Source organism: Lonchura striata, chromosome 19 (assembly GCF_050655825.1).
Source record: "Lonchura striata isolate lonStrDom1 chromosome 19, ASM5065582v1, whole genome shotgun sequence".
NCBI lineage: Eukaryota > Metazoa > Chordata > Aves > Passeriformes > Estrildidae > Lonchura > Lonchura striata.
In genome coordinates this window covers 8,504,115-8,522,572 of record NC_140721.1, presented here as the reverse complement: position 1 = coordinate 8,522,572, position 18,458 = coordinate 8,504,115, and the positions used below count along the sequence as shown (strand labels likewise).

General features: G+C 48.6%; 1 protein-coding gene across 21 annotated transcripts in view; it reads right to left on the bottom strand.

The window, feature by feature from the left end:
• The window catches only part of GTF2IRD1 (GTF2I repeat domain containing 1), a 70,338-nt gene that overhangs the window by 11,244 nt on the left and 40,636 nt on the right, over positions 1 to 18,458 (bottom strand). For 5 of the 21 annotated variants that reach the window (XM_085557595.1, XM_085557604.1, XM_085557598.1 and 2 more), the window contains exons 12-22: positions 16,342 to 16,379; positions 15,266 to 15,346; positions 13,445 to 13,561; positions 12,531 to 12,593; positions 11,992 to 12,057; positions 9,386 to 9,569; positions 8,153 to 8,211; positions 7,915 to 7,980; positions 7,014 to 7,097; positions 2,643 to 2,826; positions 1,889 to 1,917 (exon numbers count right to left, since the gene is read on the bottom strand). In XM_085557595.1, the coding sequence (XP_085413721.1) occupies positions 1,889 to 1,917; positions 2,643 to 2,826; positions 7,014 to 7,097; positions 7,915 to 7,980; positions 8,153 to 8,211; positions 9,386 to 9,569; positions 11,992 to 12,057; positions 12,531 to 12,593; positions 13,445 to 13,561; positions 15,266 to 15,346; positions 16,342 to 16,379 (971 nt within the window). The remainder of the gene's footprint in view (positions 1 to 1,888; positions 1,918 to 2,642; positions 2,827 to 7,013; positions 7,098 to 7,914; positions 7,981 to 8,152; positions 8,212 to 9,385; positions 9,570 to 11,991; positions 12,058 to 12,530; positions 12,594 to 13,444; positions 13,562 to 15,265; positions 15,347 to 16,341; positions 16,380 to 18,458) is intronic. The other 16 variants (XM_085557608.1, XM_085557600.1, XM_085557591.1 and 13 more) reach the window with 11 other exon arrangements.

Here is an 18,458-nt window from a genome sequence, read left to right as displayed (position 1 = left end):
TGGCTAGTTGGAAATCACTCATTTTGTTAATAAGGCAGATGAAAAGCAATCAAAGCCAAGGCAGTGACTGCATCACTGTATTGCCACCAACCACTTTGGGGTAGCAGGGTAGAAAAGCAAAAATAAAAACAAAACAGGGTAATTGCTGCCACTGGGGATTACATCGGGGCAAAATACAATCAGCTCTTTTCTGGAAGAGACATTCCAGTGGTAATCTGACTACTAGAAAATACTTATGAGTTCTGAAACTGTCTCTAAAGATTTAGCAAATACAGGAAATTCTCTATAACAAATTGAGATGTCAAGTAAGAAAAAACCCTCACCTGTATCTGCTCTTATTTAAAACCTCAGTGGGAGAAGAGGGAATGAAGCCTGGCAGGGATGAACCCAGCCTGGCAGGGATGCTGCGACCTGCTGAGGCCACTTGGGTACTGAAATACACATAAAATATGTCTTTGGGTTTGTGCTAGAAGGCTGGTCTGTGAGGGGAGCAAAAAATGTTATTCATTGAAAAGAAAATCAATTTCCTCTACATCTTTTTTTCTCAGGCTGTGTCTCCCAGCCAGGTAGCAGCCTGAAGTATTTGCTTTCTGATGTGCTCCTCTGTTAATGGTGTGATTTGTGTCAGTTCAACATTTCTTAATATAATTATACTGTTTAGAGTGGGAGAATGGAAAGACAAGATGTGACTGGAGGAGTGTATACACAGCCATGGAATTCTGTGGAAAACTAAAGTTCTGCAAAAACTTGTGCTTCAGTGAGGGCTCATTTTAGGTCCAGCTGATGTGAACTGGGACATTGCTGCTGCTTAGGACCAAAAGATACAAGTCTAAGGCCAAGTTCCACAGAGGTCCTGGGGAACCTCCCTGTCATTGACTGAGCCCTACACAGGGACACAGAAATGAACACATGCACCATGCCTGAATCTTCCTAGAAGTGAACACACAAACCATGCCTGAATCTTCCTAGAAAACACATGCATCATGCCTGAATCTTCCTAGAAGTGAACACACACAAACCATGCCTGAATTTTACTGACAGCTCACCTTTTGTTAGAGCTCTAACACCTTTCTGCTATTCCCATTAAGGGCATATAAATGTTTTCCTGTCTGTCATACTTGTCTTTCCTAAATTGTGCCATTGCCATGGAGGCTGGCCAAGGAAATGGGAAGCCATGAATAAAGATGACAAGGTTCTTTGCACCCATCTGTGCTCTTCCAAACAGTTGTAATTACAGACATTTAAAATCAAGACAGGTTTTTATCCACATTTCTGACAGCAACTCTCTTTTCTGAGCAACCAAGAAATAAGAGACAGCTACTGCACGGACTGACAGTGAAGGACACAGCTCTGGGATGATGATTTGAGCAGCTGTGTGTGGAGTTCACCCTGGACACCCTGTCCTCTCTTCTGCCATGTCTTCCCTGGTGTATTTGCCTGTGGAATGTTCACGAGCTGGACTGGACCTTCACTGCCATGCTACTGCAGCCCAACATGGACCCTTGTGGTTAATCACCCCTTACCACCACCTTCCCTCACCACCCAACCCAGCAGCTCATCACAGCACAGATTTATTTTAAGCAAACACTTTAGAAAGTGGGTGCTTTCTTAAACACCCAAAACAGATCCCTGTCCTACGTCAGCTCTTGAAAAATGCCATCATTTCAAGGCAACAGCAGCAGTACTGATGGGTGACACTGAGGCCAACTAGTTCTGGCAGCAAATGCACCAAACAACAACAAAACCAAAGTGGGAAGCCCAGGAAAGTGAAGAACAACCTTCCTCCAGCTGGTAAAATAATTGCTTGCCATCCACAATTTACCACAGTTTGACCACCACTAAACACCTAGTCAATGCATTGCTTAGGCAGAAAGGTATCATCTCTTACCGGGTTTAGGGATGAGTCCTTGAAAAGGCCTGTGAAAAATAAGGAAAAAAAGGAGATTTAAAATGAAATGGTACCAGGAAGCAAGCATGCCTGGGCTGAGCACCCATGGAAGGCTGGGGATCAGCCTGTCCTTCACACAACTCACGTGGGACCAACAGGAGCTCTGTGGGGATGAGGTTCCTGCTTGGGGCAGCATGATGTACCTCATGCCCCATTGATAAGAAAGACAAACAACATGGTCCAGCAAAAGGGTCACAGAGCCACTCTTAAGCCCATTTTCTTTCCTGACTCACCTTAGTGTGATACATAGCTGAAGTGCTTTCCCCTCCCTTCCCACCTGTGTCCATCCCCCCGGGCTGTGAAACACAGAGGGTCCTGCCACGACCAGAGGGTGCTAAAGCACAGCAGGGCTCTCAGCACTGCCCTGCATCAGCAATAATCTGTCTCAAGCCTCTAAAAAAGGGGCTGGGATTTCTCTGCCTGGAGATCAATCTCACCAAGCACCTTTTCCTCCTGCCACTGCCTTCCCCATCATCTCCTCAGGCAGTGGATGGGAAGAAGGCAAGAGTGTCTGGTTTATGGTCCCCTCCTTTCTGATGAACCATTAGCTGCCACCTTAATTGCTGTCTTGGGGCACTGGAGGCACTTACAGACCTGCCCCCATGGGGCTGCAGAGCAGGGCGTGCCTTTAGGTGGGCTCCCTCCTGTCCCCCTCTCTGGCTGCACAGGATGGGGGACACCTCTCACCACATACCTTGTCACAGTGAACTTGATTTTATCGGCAACAGCCAGAATTCTCTCCAGGTTCTGGGAGCCAAAGGTGCAGGGCTTCCTGAAGGGGATCCCAGGAGGCAACCCCTCTATAATCACCGAGCCTGGGTTGCTCTTGATGCGCTTGTATGGCACTTGCACAGGGTATTTAATCCCCAAGGCCTCACCTAGGAGAGAAGTGAGTGGCAATTAAGTAGTGAGTGTGCAGGACGCCAGGGATGCCATTTCTGCTGCAGCTCTGGCTTTATCCCCAGCCCTATCAAGGCACAGCACAGTGTGAGCAGGCTGCTCGAGGCACCAGGTCAGCATTAGATCAAAGACCAACATTTTCAGGCTGCCTCCATGATGGCAGTGGAAGGGTCCAAATACAGGCACATGTGCAGCAGAGCTCATGGGGCCGAGGAGAAGCACTGTCCTGCATGATGATGCCATTGCACTGCAGGGGAAGGGATGGAAAGCTGCTGTTCTTTGTTTTGGGATGTTATTTGGAGATAACTCCACAGCTGTGTTCCTTCTCTCAGGCCTGGCTGTGGGATTGAGGCTACATATTTCCTTGCAAGTACCTGTACAAGTCTTACTCCTGCTGGAACTTCAGTACAAGCAGTACATTGGCAACATCAGTGTGTGAAGCAACAGTGCAGAAGAAGGTTTTGAGAAAGGGGAGAAGATAATCCAAGTCCTTCTGAAGGCCAGCTTTGCCATAAAGCAAATTAAGGTCAAGCGACCTGCCTGGGAAATTCAGTTTTTAGGAGCAAAATGGCAAGATGGATGTTGTCAAAGTCCAATGGATATGGTCAACAAAACAGCTCTGTCCTCAGCAAACAGCAAAAAGGAAACAGGTTTTCTTTAGGTGCTGCTGGGTTTTGGAAGATACATATTCCAGATTACAGTCGAGTTGTAAACCTTCTCTATCACATCACATGGAAGAAGAACAATTTTAGGTGAGGTCATGAGCACAACAAGTTTTTGAACAAATTAAACAGGAGATTGTTTAGGCAGTAGTACTCGGGCCAGTCAGGACAGGACAGGATGCAAAGAATGTTCTCTAGAGCACAGCTGGGGAGAATGGTCCTTCCTGGAGCCTCTGGCAGAAGGCACCTGGAGAGACTGAGAACAACCCCTGGGGTTCTGGAGCTGGGAATGTGAAATATCTGAGGCCAGCTACACCCCAGCTGAAAAAGAGATGTTGCCTGCTAATGAAGGGGTTTGAGCTGCTTCAGAAGTGACTGGCACCAAAGCACAGCTTCTTTTGGCACCCCAGCTGCCAGTGCTGGGCTGGATGTTCAAAGGGAAAGGCCCTGGAGCACACACTGATGCTACACGGACCCCATGGATAGCACTGATCCTACAGAGAGCTTGGACAGGAAATCCCAATGGCCCTGGGATCCTGGAAGTCATCATGAACTGGCCTGAGGGTGAAAATTTTTGACTATTGTCATCATCATCACTGAATAGAAGGTGACCTGAGCTGAGGAGGTCTCACCATACAACCAGCTACCAGAAAATGAAGAGTGATACACTCTCTTCACTGACACTTCTTGTCATGTTGTAGGATACACTGAAAATGGAAAGCTGCCATATGGAGTCCTACATGGTGAGTCACAGAAGCTATCAAGGGACACGGTGGATCAAGTCAGGTTGCAGAGTTGAAAGTTGTCCAGCTGCCTCTAGATACTGCTGAGCAAAAGAAATGGCCAGTGTTCTGCCTCTACACTGCCACATGGATGGCAGCAAATGCTCTGTGGGGGTGCCTGGACCAATGGAAAATGACCAATTGGCAGTACAGAGGGAAACCCATCTGGGCTGCTGACATGTGACAAGACATTACTGCCCAGGTAAAGAAGTTAGCTGTAAAAGCTTGTCATTTTAGCTACAGACATACACGAGAGTCAGGCTACTGAGGAGTATCACAACAATGGACAGGTGGGTTGGGCTGCCAAGGTTAAAGTATTTCTGGCAGATCTGGCCTGGCAACATAAGGGTGAATTATTTCCAGCTCGGTGACACCTGACACCTCAGGCCATCAAGGAAGAGATGCAACAAACAGATGATTTTGTGATGGAGGTGTGGACTTAACCATGGTCACCATCTGCCAAGTTATCCATGACTGTGAAACATGAGCTGAGATAAAAGCAAGCCAAGTGGGTAAAGCCCCTGTGGGGGGGCAGTGGTCTAAATATAAGCATGGGGAACCTGCCAGATGGATTGCATCACGCTGCCTGAAACCTGCCAAGGCAAGCACGACGTACTCACAGTGGTAGAAGGCACCACTGGATGCTTGAAGACCTACCCTGTGCCTCACACTGCATCCTGTGCCTCGAAAAGCAGGTCTTGTGGCAAGAGAGCACACTGCAAGAATTGGGCTGGGTATTGGGACTCATTTTAAAACTAGCCTCATTGCCACCTGGGCCAGAAAGCATGGGATTGAGTGGGTAAATCATACCCCCTATCACAGAACCAGGGAATTAACTAAATTGGAAAAGATCTTTGAGATCATCAAATCCAACCCATGACCTAAGACCACCTTATCAACTATACCATGGCACCCAGTGCCAAATCTAGTCTTTTTTTAAACACATGCAGGGATGGTGACTCCACCACCTTCCTGGGCAGGCTGTTCCAATGCCTAATCACTCTTTCTATATCAAAGTTTTTCCCTAATGTCCAGCCGAAACTTCTCCTGGTGAAGCTTAAGACTGTGTCCTTGTCAGTGGTAGCCTGGGAGAAGAGACAAACCCCTACCTGGCTATACCCTCCTGCCAGGGAGTTGTAGAGAGTGATAAGGTCTCCCTGAGCCTCCTCCTCTCCAGGCTAAACAACCCCAGTTCACTCAGCCTCTCCTCACAGGGCTTGTGTTTTTGACCCTTCACCAGCCCTGTTGCCCTTCTCTGGATGCATTTGAGCATCTCAATGTCCTGCCTGTATTGGGGGACCCAAAACTGGACACAACACTCCAGGTGTGGCCTAACCAGTGCTGAGTACATGCAACAGCCTCTGGAAAAATGGAATGGTACAATGCACCATTAAAATTCACACTGAAAGCAATGCATGGGAAACCTTCAGACATTGGGATCCACATTTAGCCACCTGGTTATTTAACACCTGAGGCTCTACCAGTCAGGCTGGCCCTGCCCAACCAAAACCTCCATGGAGTGTAGAAGAGGATAAAGTCCCCACAGTACATATAGAAAATATGTTAGGGAAGACAGTTTGGATTGCTCCTGCCTCAAGTAAAGGCAAACCTATCTGTGGGATTGTTTGTGCCCAAAGACCTCCATGCACTTGGTGGGTGATGCAGAGGGACAGGGAAACACGATGTGTCCCTGAAGGGAATTTGATTTTTGGGTAAGAACAGTTTGTAATGTTGAAGTGTACACTACTGGTTGCTGAGTTTGCCAAAACTGCCGTGGCCAATGAGGATGGGCTGCTCCAGCCATGAGCTCGTGATGTAGCAACCAGCTAAAAGCACAGCAGCCCTGTGGAAGACCTCTAAGATGGATAGAACCCTCAATCACCATCTCAATGAACTCAACAAACATCCTGGAGGGATGGCAGTGACAACAGACATTATATCTGTGGATGTGGATATGTGTTTGTGGATATACACACATACACACACACGTATATAGTTAGAACATGTAGAATTTTGGTGTGAAGTAAGTGATATAAAATAAGGGGTTCTGGCCAGGACAGGGTTGATTTTTGGAGTAGCCGGAGAGGGCAAGGCAAGGACGTAGAGCTGATTCTGTATCACCTCACATCATCTTCCAGGAATGAGGGAAGGGATCCTTTCTGGTCAAGTAAATGCGGCAGAGGGAGTGGTCAGGTAGTGCTGGTTCCCTCTGGTACTGATATTGTTCCTGTTACAGTTTGTTACTTTATTCCATGGCTGTTCCAGTAAACTTGTATCCCAATAGGTGATTTTTACCCTTGGTGCCTCCAAGTCTCCTCTCCAACCCACTGCAAGGGGAGGGAGAGGGGGAAGGACAAATGAACGAGCATGGTTTGCAATGCTTCAGTGTGAACACTAAGCTGGGGTGTAACATTCCTAAACCTCAACACGGGGATAATAGCATTTCCCTGCTTTGGGAACAAGAGGAGCAGCATCTTCCTGTCCCCCAGGGCTCGCTGTGGCCTCTTCCTATTCCCTTCCCAACCTCCCAGCACTCCCTGTGCTCCCACATCTCCTGCAGCAAACAGTGCTAAATCCCAGATCTGCCATTCCCTCCTGGCAGCTCAAGGGGGAGATGAGAGAAAGTACCTGGCAAGAAGGAATCAGGAGCACAGGGGAGAGATAAAAAGCAAAAAATTAGGAGGAAGTGAGGGGGGGAATAAAACAAGCCTGGTTTCTCACCATATTTCTTATTGAACAGGTCCTGGACTTGTTCCCGCAGCGTATTAGCAATGTCTATTCTGGAAAGCCTGGCATCATAATTTTCTGTAAAATAAAGAAACAATTATAGATTTCTGCTGGTATATTAAAAGGCACTCTGTGACTTTTAAGTAATGCCATTTTCTAATTATAGGAAAGCCCTTATCTTGCAATTAGCTAATCTGTGGAGTGGGTCATTCAAAGTCCTTAAAAATAATCTAAACAGAAATATGTTGGGTTATTTTTCCCTCGCCTGTTTGCTAAGAATAAAAGCCACGTGAAATCGAAGATTCAGTTGTGATAATTACTGGCATTAAAATATAACACACTCCAAAGCCTCTCAGAGAAAGCAAAAGCTTTGAAAAAGCCTCTCCATCCTTGTGCAAACCCTCACAGGCCCCCAGGGCCCAAGAAGAGATGCCTGAGCAGGGTAGCACAGGCTTCTCACCACCACTCTGTCCCCCAAGGGAGCCACCATGCTGCTGCCAGCTAAACTCGAGTGGCATTTGTACAAACATCACGCAGGTGGAAAAAGCCCCAGAAAAGGCAAACCCCTAGGCTTGGAAACTTAATTATGCATCTCACAAGGTCAGACAGGGAGATAAGCCAAGCTGGTTAATTAGGGCACCACGCAGAGCACTTCAAACCTCTCCTAAGACCTGTGGGACTGCCTGTCCTGGCTGTGCATCTTGTCTTCTAGCTGCCTGTGCTTTCCATCCTCTCATCCCACCTCCGTCTCTCCTTCTTCGCAGCCTTGTCTTGCTCCTCTGCCAGCCCCCCAAGCCCCAAGACCTGCAGCACTCCCTTCCCACGTGTGTCCCATGCAGCCCCCCGAGCGGGCCAGGGGCTCTGCCGCAGCCCCCACCTGTCTGCAGCCCCCCACCTTGAAAGCCCTGTCTCTTCACAGCGTCCTCCAGCAGCGCCTCGCTCGAGTCCCTCTCGTCGGCGGCTGCGACAGGGGACACAAGAGGAATTAGGAATCACAGCGCTGCCAAGGGGGATGCATGGGAGGGGTCGTCCAGCCAAAAAACAAGGTGGGGAGGGAAGGCTGTAGGGAACCACTCTCACTCCTCTCCTACCTAGACCTGAACAGCCCGGCTGCTGGGTGTCTTTCAGCCTACCTTTGGCTGCTGGGCTGTCTGACACCGACTCCTTTACGCCCTCCGCCAGCAGCTCCGGTCTGCAAAACAGCGAGAAGCAGAGGGCATGTGAGTGACCTCCCTGCCAGCGACAAACTGCTGCTCCAGCTGCCCCAGGACACCACTCCTACAGCCACAAAACATTCACTCTGACTGGCTAATGCCATTTAAAAGCTCCTACAACACAGCAGGAGAACTTTGGACATAGTTTTTCATGCTGACAGGCTCTTTAATGAGCTGATATGTCACTCCTTGGGATGAGATTAAGCAGGTGATGACTGAGCAGCTTAAGTCAGCAGCTACAGACTTCTAGTGGATGTGGTCCTGAACGTTTTTTAGGGATGGGAGAAGCTGTGCTTCTTTCAACATAAAATTGACTCAAAGAATTGCCATTTGGGTACCTAATACTAAAGCTGCATAGTGAGGTGATAGCAGGGCTTGTTAACAAGGTGCACTGAAGCTGTGTCACAAAGGAATGGATCTGAGATCACGACAGGAGGAAACCCCAAAATATGATTGGGCTGACCTGAGAGCTGCTATTCTGTCACCACAAAATCTCCACGCTCCCAATATTTATTTTCTGTTTCAGTCACCTGCAGCATTGGTTGTGCCAGCATTTGGGTCAGAAACTGCCCCCAAAATACCTAAGAAATCTTAAAATCCTCAAAATCCCCAAAACAACTAAGACATCTTAAAATCCATCTCTGCTGGATCTGTTCCCTCTTTCAGGGCAATGCTCTTGCATTACATTGGTTGTGGCTTTTCACAGCCTCCCACGGTTCTTATGACACCCTTGCTCCCCAGGATCAGCATCTTTCCTCATGTCTGCAGCATGTCATTTGCAGAAATGCACATCTGGACCTCAGCTGGAGCCACTTTCTATAGGAAAACCCTCCAGGGCTCCCAGCCCCTGTCCTTGCTCCACATCAGGGTACCCTGAAGTTTAAATGCCTCTTCACCCATCCTTGGCTGACATGGGCAAACCTTTGCAAAAGCAGGTTAAAAACCCAAAAGACATGAAGGGACAGATGACAACACCACTGCTGCCTCCCACAGATGTCTCCAACAAGGCAGCAACCCTTATCTGCTTCTAATCAAGCAAATTTATTGATAATGACCAATTGATGGGCGCTCCCCAGGACACTGCACAGCAGCAGGAGCTCTGAGCACAAACATCCTCCCCAGGGCACAGCCACCCCACCTGTCTTATCTTACCTTTTAATGACAAACTGGATGTTGTTGCTGGCTTGCAGGATCTTCTTCAGCTTTGCAATCCCGAAGCAGTTGGGGCGGCGCAGCAGGATGCCTTCTGGCAAGCCCACAACAAACAGGTCCTCAGGGTACATCAGGAACTTGGAGTAGGGGACTTTGACTGGCTCTGATATTCCTATGGCTTTCGCTGCATGGGGACCCAATCTCGTTAGTTTGCTGGACCTCCATGTCAGCATGTCAGCTACAGCAGCATGGTATGTTGTTGGAGGGATTCAAGAGGTTTTTGGGGAGTTTGTGGTGGCTCTGTGCCTCATGGGGATGTCCCTGACACTGGCAGATATGAGGGACAGAGCCATGCAGCCACCTGGAGCTGGCTTTTGCATTTGCTGCATTATCACAGCCTGCCTTCCTATAAAGGCTGCAAGCATCTCTCCACAAAGCAATGGAACCCCACATCCAGACCCCGTGGAAACTTCTCTGCTAAGTGAGGAGACAGGGAATGTGCCCATCAGCCTGTGCAGCCCAGCATGGTGAGGACTCCCCTTGCTCTGCTAAATACTGCCAAAAGCAACCAAACAGCCAAGCAGGGCTATTTGGATAGATGAAAAACCAGGTTTGTGTTGAGTTGGCAGCAGGGGAAGGCCACAGAAGTGGCTTCTTTGAGAAGCTGCTAGAAGTTTCCACCAGATCTGACAGAACCAATCTCTGATGGCTCTGAAGATGGACGTGCTGTGGGGTCAATTAGAGAGGCTGGCAATGCCTCTGTGATGACACATTTAGGCAGAAAATCAAAACAACACACAGGCAGTTTTTCCCCCAGGGGTGGGGAGGCACCGCGGCCGCTGTGGCTGCTGCCACCTTGGCACAGCCTGTGGTGAGCCTGGCCACCCCTGGCAGCCTGCCACAGGTGAAAAGGGCAGGGCAGCAGTGGCAGCTTCTCCTTCCCAGCGCCCTGTGTGAGGAGAGGTGTTAAACAGTGCCAGTGCCATGGTGGGCACTGCCCGCGCCACGGCAGCGGGGACTTGCAGCAAAATCATGGCTGCTCCCTAGTGCAGATCTTGGACAAAATCAACTTCTTGGCACTGTGGGATCTTACAGAAGTCTTTGAATTAGTGGAATTTGTAGGCAATACCTACAAGCAGCAGTTTTTCTTCTAGTCAGAGAAAAGAAGGACGTGAGGACATGTGAGGGAAAACAACATGGCAGCACCAAGGGCAGTAAAAAAGGAAGAGAGGGAGGAGGTGCTCCAAGCATCAGAGGTGAGATTCCTCTGCAAGCTGTGGTGAGGACTATGCTAAAACAAACTGAACCCCTGTAAGGCATGAAGTCTGTGGGGGATGCAGAGATCCCCTTGCAGCCCGTGGGAAAAGCGCTCACGCTGGAGCGGGTGGATGCCAAGAAAGCTGTGATCCAGTGGGAAGCCCAAAGGGAGAGAGAAGGCCTTGCTCCAAGCTAGTGCAGCCTAGATTTAAAAGACTGCACCCTGTGGATGAGTGATCCACACCACAGCACTTTTGGGAAGCCTGTTTACCCGTGGCAGGGACCTCAGAGCACAGCAGAAAAAAGACTCCTCTCCCTGAGCAAACAGAAAAAGATCTCGAATGACAAACTGACCAAGACCCCCACACCCTGTCTCCCTGCACTGTTGGTGGGAAAGAGGGAGAGGCTAGGGGGCAAAAAAGATGTTTTAAAGGCTTGTGTTATTTCTCATTATCCTCCTCTCACTCTGTTAATGATAAATTTACTTTATACCTTTAAATTTAAACCTGTTTTGCCCTTAGAGTGTTTTCTCCCAGTTTTTATCTCAACTCATGAGCCCTTTGTTAATTTTTTTCCCCTCTCCTTTGCCCAACTGCAACAGAAAAAAGTAAGAAAGCAACTTTTGTGGGTACCTGGTGTTTGGCCAGTGTCAAACCATGACAAGGTTAAAACCCCACCTCATCAGTGTGGGCTCCCAGCCTGTTCCTGTAGTAACATGGGGAGCACTGAGAGCCACTGCTCCAGTGGCTGTTCCAGCTGCATCCCCAGTGCCCAGCCCTGCCTGAGAGCATCCTGGCTCATCTCCTTTCCCTGGTCACAGTGGGCTCTACCAGCTCAGCTCTGCCCCTGGCTTTTGAGGACTGTCAGGCAGAGCCACATCTCCTGGTCCTAAAAGTGGCAAAAACAGCGTGCCAGCTTTCAAAAATGCATGTATGACCTCACTTGTATTTTTTCTCAGTTAAATAACCTCTCTAAGCAGAGGTGAGCAGAGCATGCTGAGTGCCAGCCCCCACCACCAAGGTGCCACCAGCTTTCCTGAGCCATGAAATGGTCATTGTGGGTGGAAAACACTCTCTGGGACTCAAACAAGTGATGGGGGAACCACTTTGGACCTTCCCTCTGCACGATGAAGGCAGCAATTCCTGGGCTGCAGCCAGTGAAACAACTTCAAGGAAACCAAGGGGAATAGCTGCAATAACAAGGCTGAAGGAGGTTTCAAATGCATTTGTGAGTTCAGCAGACAGCAGATGAACAAATCAGGTTGCACCTTCACTCAGCTGCTGGTTTGGAAATGGCCAATGACAAAGCCAGCAGCTGGCATGATGAACATGTGTTAATGACCATCTTACCGTATCGTGAGTTGAACAAAATTTCAACTTGTTTCCTCAAATGACTTAAAATGTCCCCTATACCATCTGCAAAAAAAAACAAAAAACAAACAACAATACAGGGAAATGCTCTGAGCAACCAGCTGCTTCCAGGGCAGGCACTGTGGTCCAGGTGAGCAACCCCCGCCTGACCTCTGGCAGAGACAGCCATTTGCTCTTCATGCCCTCAAATCAGTGCTAGTCCTCTGACAGCAGCCTCCAAACTGATCTCCTAACAAGAAAGGGCAAGGATGCACCTGCTACAGAGCCATGCTAGCAGTCAGGAGCAAAAATAAAAAAAAAAGAAGGAAAAATAAATTCAAGCACAAAAGGAGAGGAGAAGGAGAGGAGAGGAACACAATGGTGCCCTTCTGTGGAAGAGGTCTTGGAGGCTAAAGGCTAAAAAGCTTTGCTGATAACAAAGGAAGCTCACAAAACCCAACCTAAAATACATCTGTGTGCATCCATCCTTCTGAAAACCTGCAGTGATGGGTGATGCTCAGAGCTCACCATACACTCACCTGATCCCTCCACCTGCTTTTCTTCGTGTCGAGACTCCTCACTGGACCCCTTCTCTGTCTCTGCTGAGGAAGAAAAGGGTTAGCAGCAGCAGCAGGCACCAGCAAAACCAGACAGGACATGAGCAGGAGTTCTCCAGGTGCCCTGCAACCACTCAACTGCCCTGAACAAGTGTCCCAGCAGAGGCTGGGCTGCTAGCAGCATGCCAAGAGGTGCACTGCCAGAATAAACCAGTGCTTCCATACAAGGGGCTGCCCATTCTTTGGCTTGGACTTTCTGGAAGAGGAGAGACCCAGCAGGAGCAAGGGCAGCCACAGGGCCAGCATATATCCTGTTACAGTGAGCTCATGAGCACTCTATTTCTCCTTCCCCAGGACCCTGTGGCTCTGATCAGATAACCCTGGACCCTCCTTCCTGCCCCAACAGGGCTGGTGGAGAGCCAGGGAAGCCCACCCTGTCCAAAGTCTGTACAGACCCCTGACATTTCCTGTTTGTTCTCTTTTGCCCTTGGACACCACAGAATAAAGAGAGCTGAACCAACATATCTGGGGTAAGAGACTCTTTTGGAAATCTTTGCCATCTCCTGATATTCCTCCCCTCACAGCCTCAGACCTCTGAGCTAGCCTAGGATATTTAGGGGGCTGTGAGAGCGGGGGAACATCAGTATCACAAAGGTAAATTGCAGGTGTGCACTGGGCAAAGGGGCTTGGGTTTGCAGCATGCTGGAGCTGAAGAGAGGATGGGAAGGAGCAGCAGTGCCAGAAAACCCACCAGTTTATCCAGAAAACCCACCGGTCTATCAGAGCTCCCAGCTGGCCTCACTGGGGCCAACTCTGGAACTGGGTCTTGAACTCCACCACTTTAATCATAAATAATATTTACTCATTTTTGACACCTGCATGAGCACCCATCCTACCGTGCAGACTCCCAGATGCTTCACTTCTGGTACCTGCTACAGTTTCCAGGATGTATCTTGATTCATCCACGTGCGTGGGCACCGGCTCCTGCATCTCCACGGAGCCCGGCGATCGGTCTGCGAACAAAAACCCACGGGCACCCTTTGCTCTGATGCCAGCGGGACACTGTCCCCAGAACAGCCTCCAGAGGCTCCTGGCCATCAGCAAGGACTGAGCAAAGGGCCCCCCACTCCCAGGAGCCCTACATACCACCAGAAGATGCTCTGGGGATGCGTCTGCCTTCTTCCTCCCAGAACCACCCAAGCTCATCCCTGACACAGACCTGACCTCTCAGTCTGAGGGAAAGAAGCAAAAATCTCTTCCTAATCTCCACAGAGAGTGAAGAGCAAAACTAGTTTAAATTATTTACTTGGCTTAATTCCATCTAGACACTCAATTTTGACTTAAAAAGCTAATGCTGCTTGATTTAGCTACTCCATGGGGGGAAACAGGTCCACTAATGCTGCCTTTCTCAACAAAATCAACTCTATTTTGGTTTCCCTTACATTAAACCTGTCTCCCTAAGTGCTAGGCTGCCCAATGTCCTCAAAGACACACCCAAATTCAGCTTTAAATGAAGTTTCAACTAGTTTATATACTTCAACCAGGTTGCTTCTGACCTCACAGGATAAATAATCGAATTTTCACCAGTTTCTCCCTGTAGGTGAGCACCTCTTTTCTATTAATCCTCCTCCTTGCCTTCAGCTGTATTCCCTCTGATTCAACTTGATCTTCAAATAAGGCAAAAAGAGGGGGATTCTGGACTTGAGGTATGATCTCCTGCCACTGGACAAGTGGTAATGCTTCCCACTCCTCCCATGGACCTCCAGCTTACCACGTATCAACTCTCTTCTCTTCCATTAGATGCCAAGTTGAAAAAGAAAATGTTTCATCTACCACTATACCTTGTTCCTTCTCCTTTTGCTCTAGTAACCATAGGTAAGTGTATTCTACACCAATCCTGGAGTGACTCCTGAACTATCACCTTACTAAGTGTACTGCTACAATTTAGGTGCAACAACTGGTGTGGTGGGGTCTGGTGTCGCTGCTGTCCCCAGAATCACTCACCCTCAAGCATATTAGAGTTCTGTTGCTGCCCTCATTCTGTGGAGCTTATTAATTAATGGTTGTAAAGCACACTGAAAATGCAAACTGCCAACAATCCACTCATTAAACCATGAGGATTATCCTACCACTTGCTGCACTGTCCAGGACAGGTAAGTGGAAAATTGACTCTCCCAGCTGCCCCTCAAGCATGTCATCTCCATCACAACCCATTGCCACTGACCTCTCTGGGCAGAAATGTGGGGAATTTCCCCCATCAGTGTCAACAATTCCAACACATTTTTAGCATGTGCTTAATATTATAAACCTGCCTACTATTGCCTAGTATTAGTTTTTATGAACTCTTGAAAACCAGGCTGCTTTTCTAAATGAAGGACCTCTTCAAAAGCATCCTGTACTCAATACCTGGGATCCTGCACATGAAGCAAAGCAGCAAACCAGGCTCGCTTTCTCCAGAGGAAAGGCAAGATAGGAAAGCAATGAAGGAGAGAGAAAATCAACAAAGAACTCTAAAACACCTTCCAATGCTCCTGGGAAACCTCAATATGTTCCTATGTCAGCCAAGGAAGACCACTGCAGGTACCTGAGGGAACCTTACATGCTGGGAAACACCCTGCAAATGCCTCTTCTCAAAGGAAAATACTGAAACATGATGCTGAAATATGAACCCTGCCTGGGCAGCCACCACTGCACACAGATGGTACCCCAGCAGCTACCTGGTACGGTGATCTGGATGATGTTCAGCTCGTCTGGTTCGATTTTGATCTGCCTGATCCCACCTAGCTCTCCTGAGGTACCTATGGGGAAAGGCAAGGGAAGGCAGTCGCCAACAGGATCCAGCAACCTGCCCAACACAGCAGCAATGCAGGGAAAGCGTGGCCACCTGTCACTTCAGCACCAGCTGAGCTTGCCACAACACCAAGGCTTCAGTCAGGTGGCCCACGGCGTGCAAGTACCCAAAGGGACACCTGTGGGCATGGCTCTGCAAACAGCTTGGCTGGCAGGAGCTGTAGGTGCCCACAAACTGGCAGCTGGACCTTGTGAAATGCTTGTTTCCTGGCTTTCTTCACTTCACATGAGCTGGGCCACCAATGGGTGTGGGTGGAGACACCAGAGGAGCTGTCTCCCCAGCAATTTTAATGCTCCCAAACTCGTGCCTGGAACTTGCCCCTATTCTGATTGAAGGTGCATCACAACAAGATGAGACCAGCTGAACCCTGGTGAAATTCAGGTTTCAAGCCCAGCAGATGAAAGCCTGTGCTGACCAGCTGCCCCAGGAGGAGGCTGCCCACAGTCCTCTGCCCAGCTTCCTCTTCTCTCAAGACAAATTTCCTCACTTTGGGTGGGATAGATGGACTGCAAGGCACTGAGTGCCAGCTTGCAGCTTGGAAAGGCAAGCTGCATGGCTTGGTGTGCTGTTTAAATGGTCCAAGCCCCAACATCTGTGGAAAAGCACTTCCTTTTCATTCATGATGCTCAGAATACCAACACTGCTGACTTCTCAGTGGTGGCTTTCAAAGGAGCTCAGAGAGTGAAGCCTCCCCTTAGCTTTGCATTTTGCACATGCTTAAGTTTCCTTATTTCAATTTGTGCATTTTTAGGCCCCAGCTGGAGGGTCAGGGGGTAAGAGCCTTCCTCTCTGCATCAATCAAATGGGGATGAAGTCCTTAGAGAACTGCACTGTGGTGCAATCAGGCAACTAAAGTCACATATTCAAGTTACTTTGCAGGCATCTTTCTCTAGAGTGCCCCCCATAACACTGCCTTGCAAGAGAAAATGAATTATTCCTCACCTGGTTCACAGCCTTCAGAAACATTACACTTCTCAGACCTGAAAGGGAAAGGCAGACAAGAAAGGTGGTCATGGTGTAGAGAAAAGAGAGAGCTTAACACCCAGTGGTGTGTGAACTGATCCTGGCAGGAGGGAGAAATGCTGCCTGGTGTCACAGAGGGCTGCAGGAGCTACAGAGGGGTCTCCAGGGCCACCACACCACAGCCCCAGAGCATTCATGACTGCAAGGTCTGTGAGTTTCTCTGGAAATGAACCTTGCACTCAAACCCCCCTGGTCCTGCACCCTTGCTGATGGCAGCCCTACCTCCAGACACCCATGGATGGAACTGCAGCAGAGAGCTCCTGAAAACAAGAGAGGTTGTTTTTAAGCCCAAAACTTAGTTGGCTCCATCCCTTTGTGACAGAGGGCAGTGCATAAGTGTTATTACAATGTGGTTACTCATGGAGGTAAAAAATAGGGAGAAAGGAAAAAAATCAATTGATTTGGTAAATATTTATTCTGTTCAAAGCTTTTCTTCACTGAACACTGGGCACTATCCCAAATTCCCATCTACAGTTAACTTCACATGCTCAGGAGTTTACACAAGTTGTTCTGCATCCAAATGAGATTATTTTGCATTCCCAGGATGCATGTGCTTTCTTGTCTCTCTCTTGAACAAGGACAACCACAGCTCTTTGGCAGTAAAGGACCTAAAGAACCACTCTGGAAAAAGCACTCCTTCACAATGTTGGTTCTTCGGGGGGAAGGAAAATCCATCTGAGCCAGCACCTCAGGAGGGATGTTCAAAAGCACTTCTCACTTGCCTAAATCCACTCAGGAGCATCACCAGAACAAACCACAAAACAAGCCAGGAGTGCTCTGGAAACGTTCTTCCTAAATGTGGAAAGGCAGAAAGGGTCATTGGTCTAGAAGGTATATTTACTACCTGGGAGCCTTGGGAAGGGTTTTAAACTCTTCTCACTTCAGGTCAAAGTAAACCTTTCACCAAGGAAATTTGGGGGAAGTGCTTCTCTGGGGAGTGCATTACACCTCACAGTGTCTGGCCCTTCTCCTGCAGTATTGGACACTGCACTTTCCCTGGAGCAGGACTCTGACCTGGGGGGCCCATTCCTATGGAAACACGCCTACCAAGGCACAGAGGTTCCTCATTTGCAGAAAGAACAAAAAAACAATCTCCTACAAGCCCTCCTTTGGGAAGAAGCTGAAGATACCCAGAAAGCTGGAGACAAATGCCAGCCCTGCAGAGTGGGCAGCTCAAGAGGTCTCTGCCCTCCAAAGTTTTGATATTTCAGTACTGGCCATATTGCCAGGCTCACTCACTGAGGTTCTGCTGTCCCAGACATGCTTTAAGGGCAGGCAGCAGCCACATCCAAGGGAGCAAACCTGAAACAGCACTGGGGAGAACCAGAAGAGACTCCAATCTGTCAGAGGTTCAAGTCATCAAAGAGCCAAGAAAAGAAAGGAACCCAGGAGGTGTCATGGATAGGACAAAGACAAGTTACCTCACTTCCCCATCCTGACCTGCACAGATTAGCAACCACACAGCACTGTCTGAAGCCCCAGCTGGTCAGTGCTGGGCAGTGAGGCTTTGTGCCAGAGAAGCTGAAGAGCATTCCTTACTCCATTTGTGTGGAGCAAGGCTGGGAGAAGGTTCCTTGTCTACAGCAGTTCATAATGCTATAAACTGCTGCCCTGCCTCTTTCCTTAAAGTGATTTTAGAGGCTAAATTACACCTTGCTTCCACTGAATTAAGAATGGAGGAAACTGGAGAGAAAAACTATAAAGAGAAACACCTCCTGGATGTCTCAGTCTGGGTTGGAAAGCTGTATACTGTGTGATACATGCTCCACAGGTGCTGCCAGCATGTTTTGGACCTGTCTAGCTCATGGCACAGTTGTAACAGAAACAGGTACTCTCATAAAAAATCTCCTACCCTGCAGGACTGTATAACCCCACCTTTACTAAATGTTAGGCTCCTTGTGAGCTTTCTAAACAAGCAACACTTAATTAGCAGGAGGTTGTTACAGTGTGGGCTGAGGGTAAATCCTTTAGGTCATGCATTAACACCAGAGACAGCTCCAGCAGATAATCCTAGGCATGTCCCTCATTTAATCAGT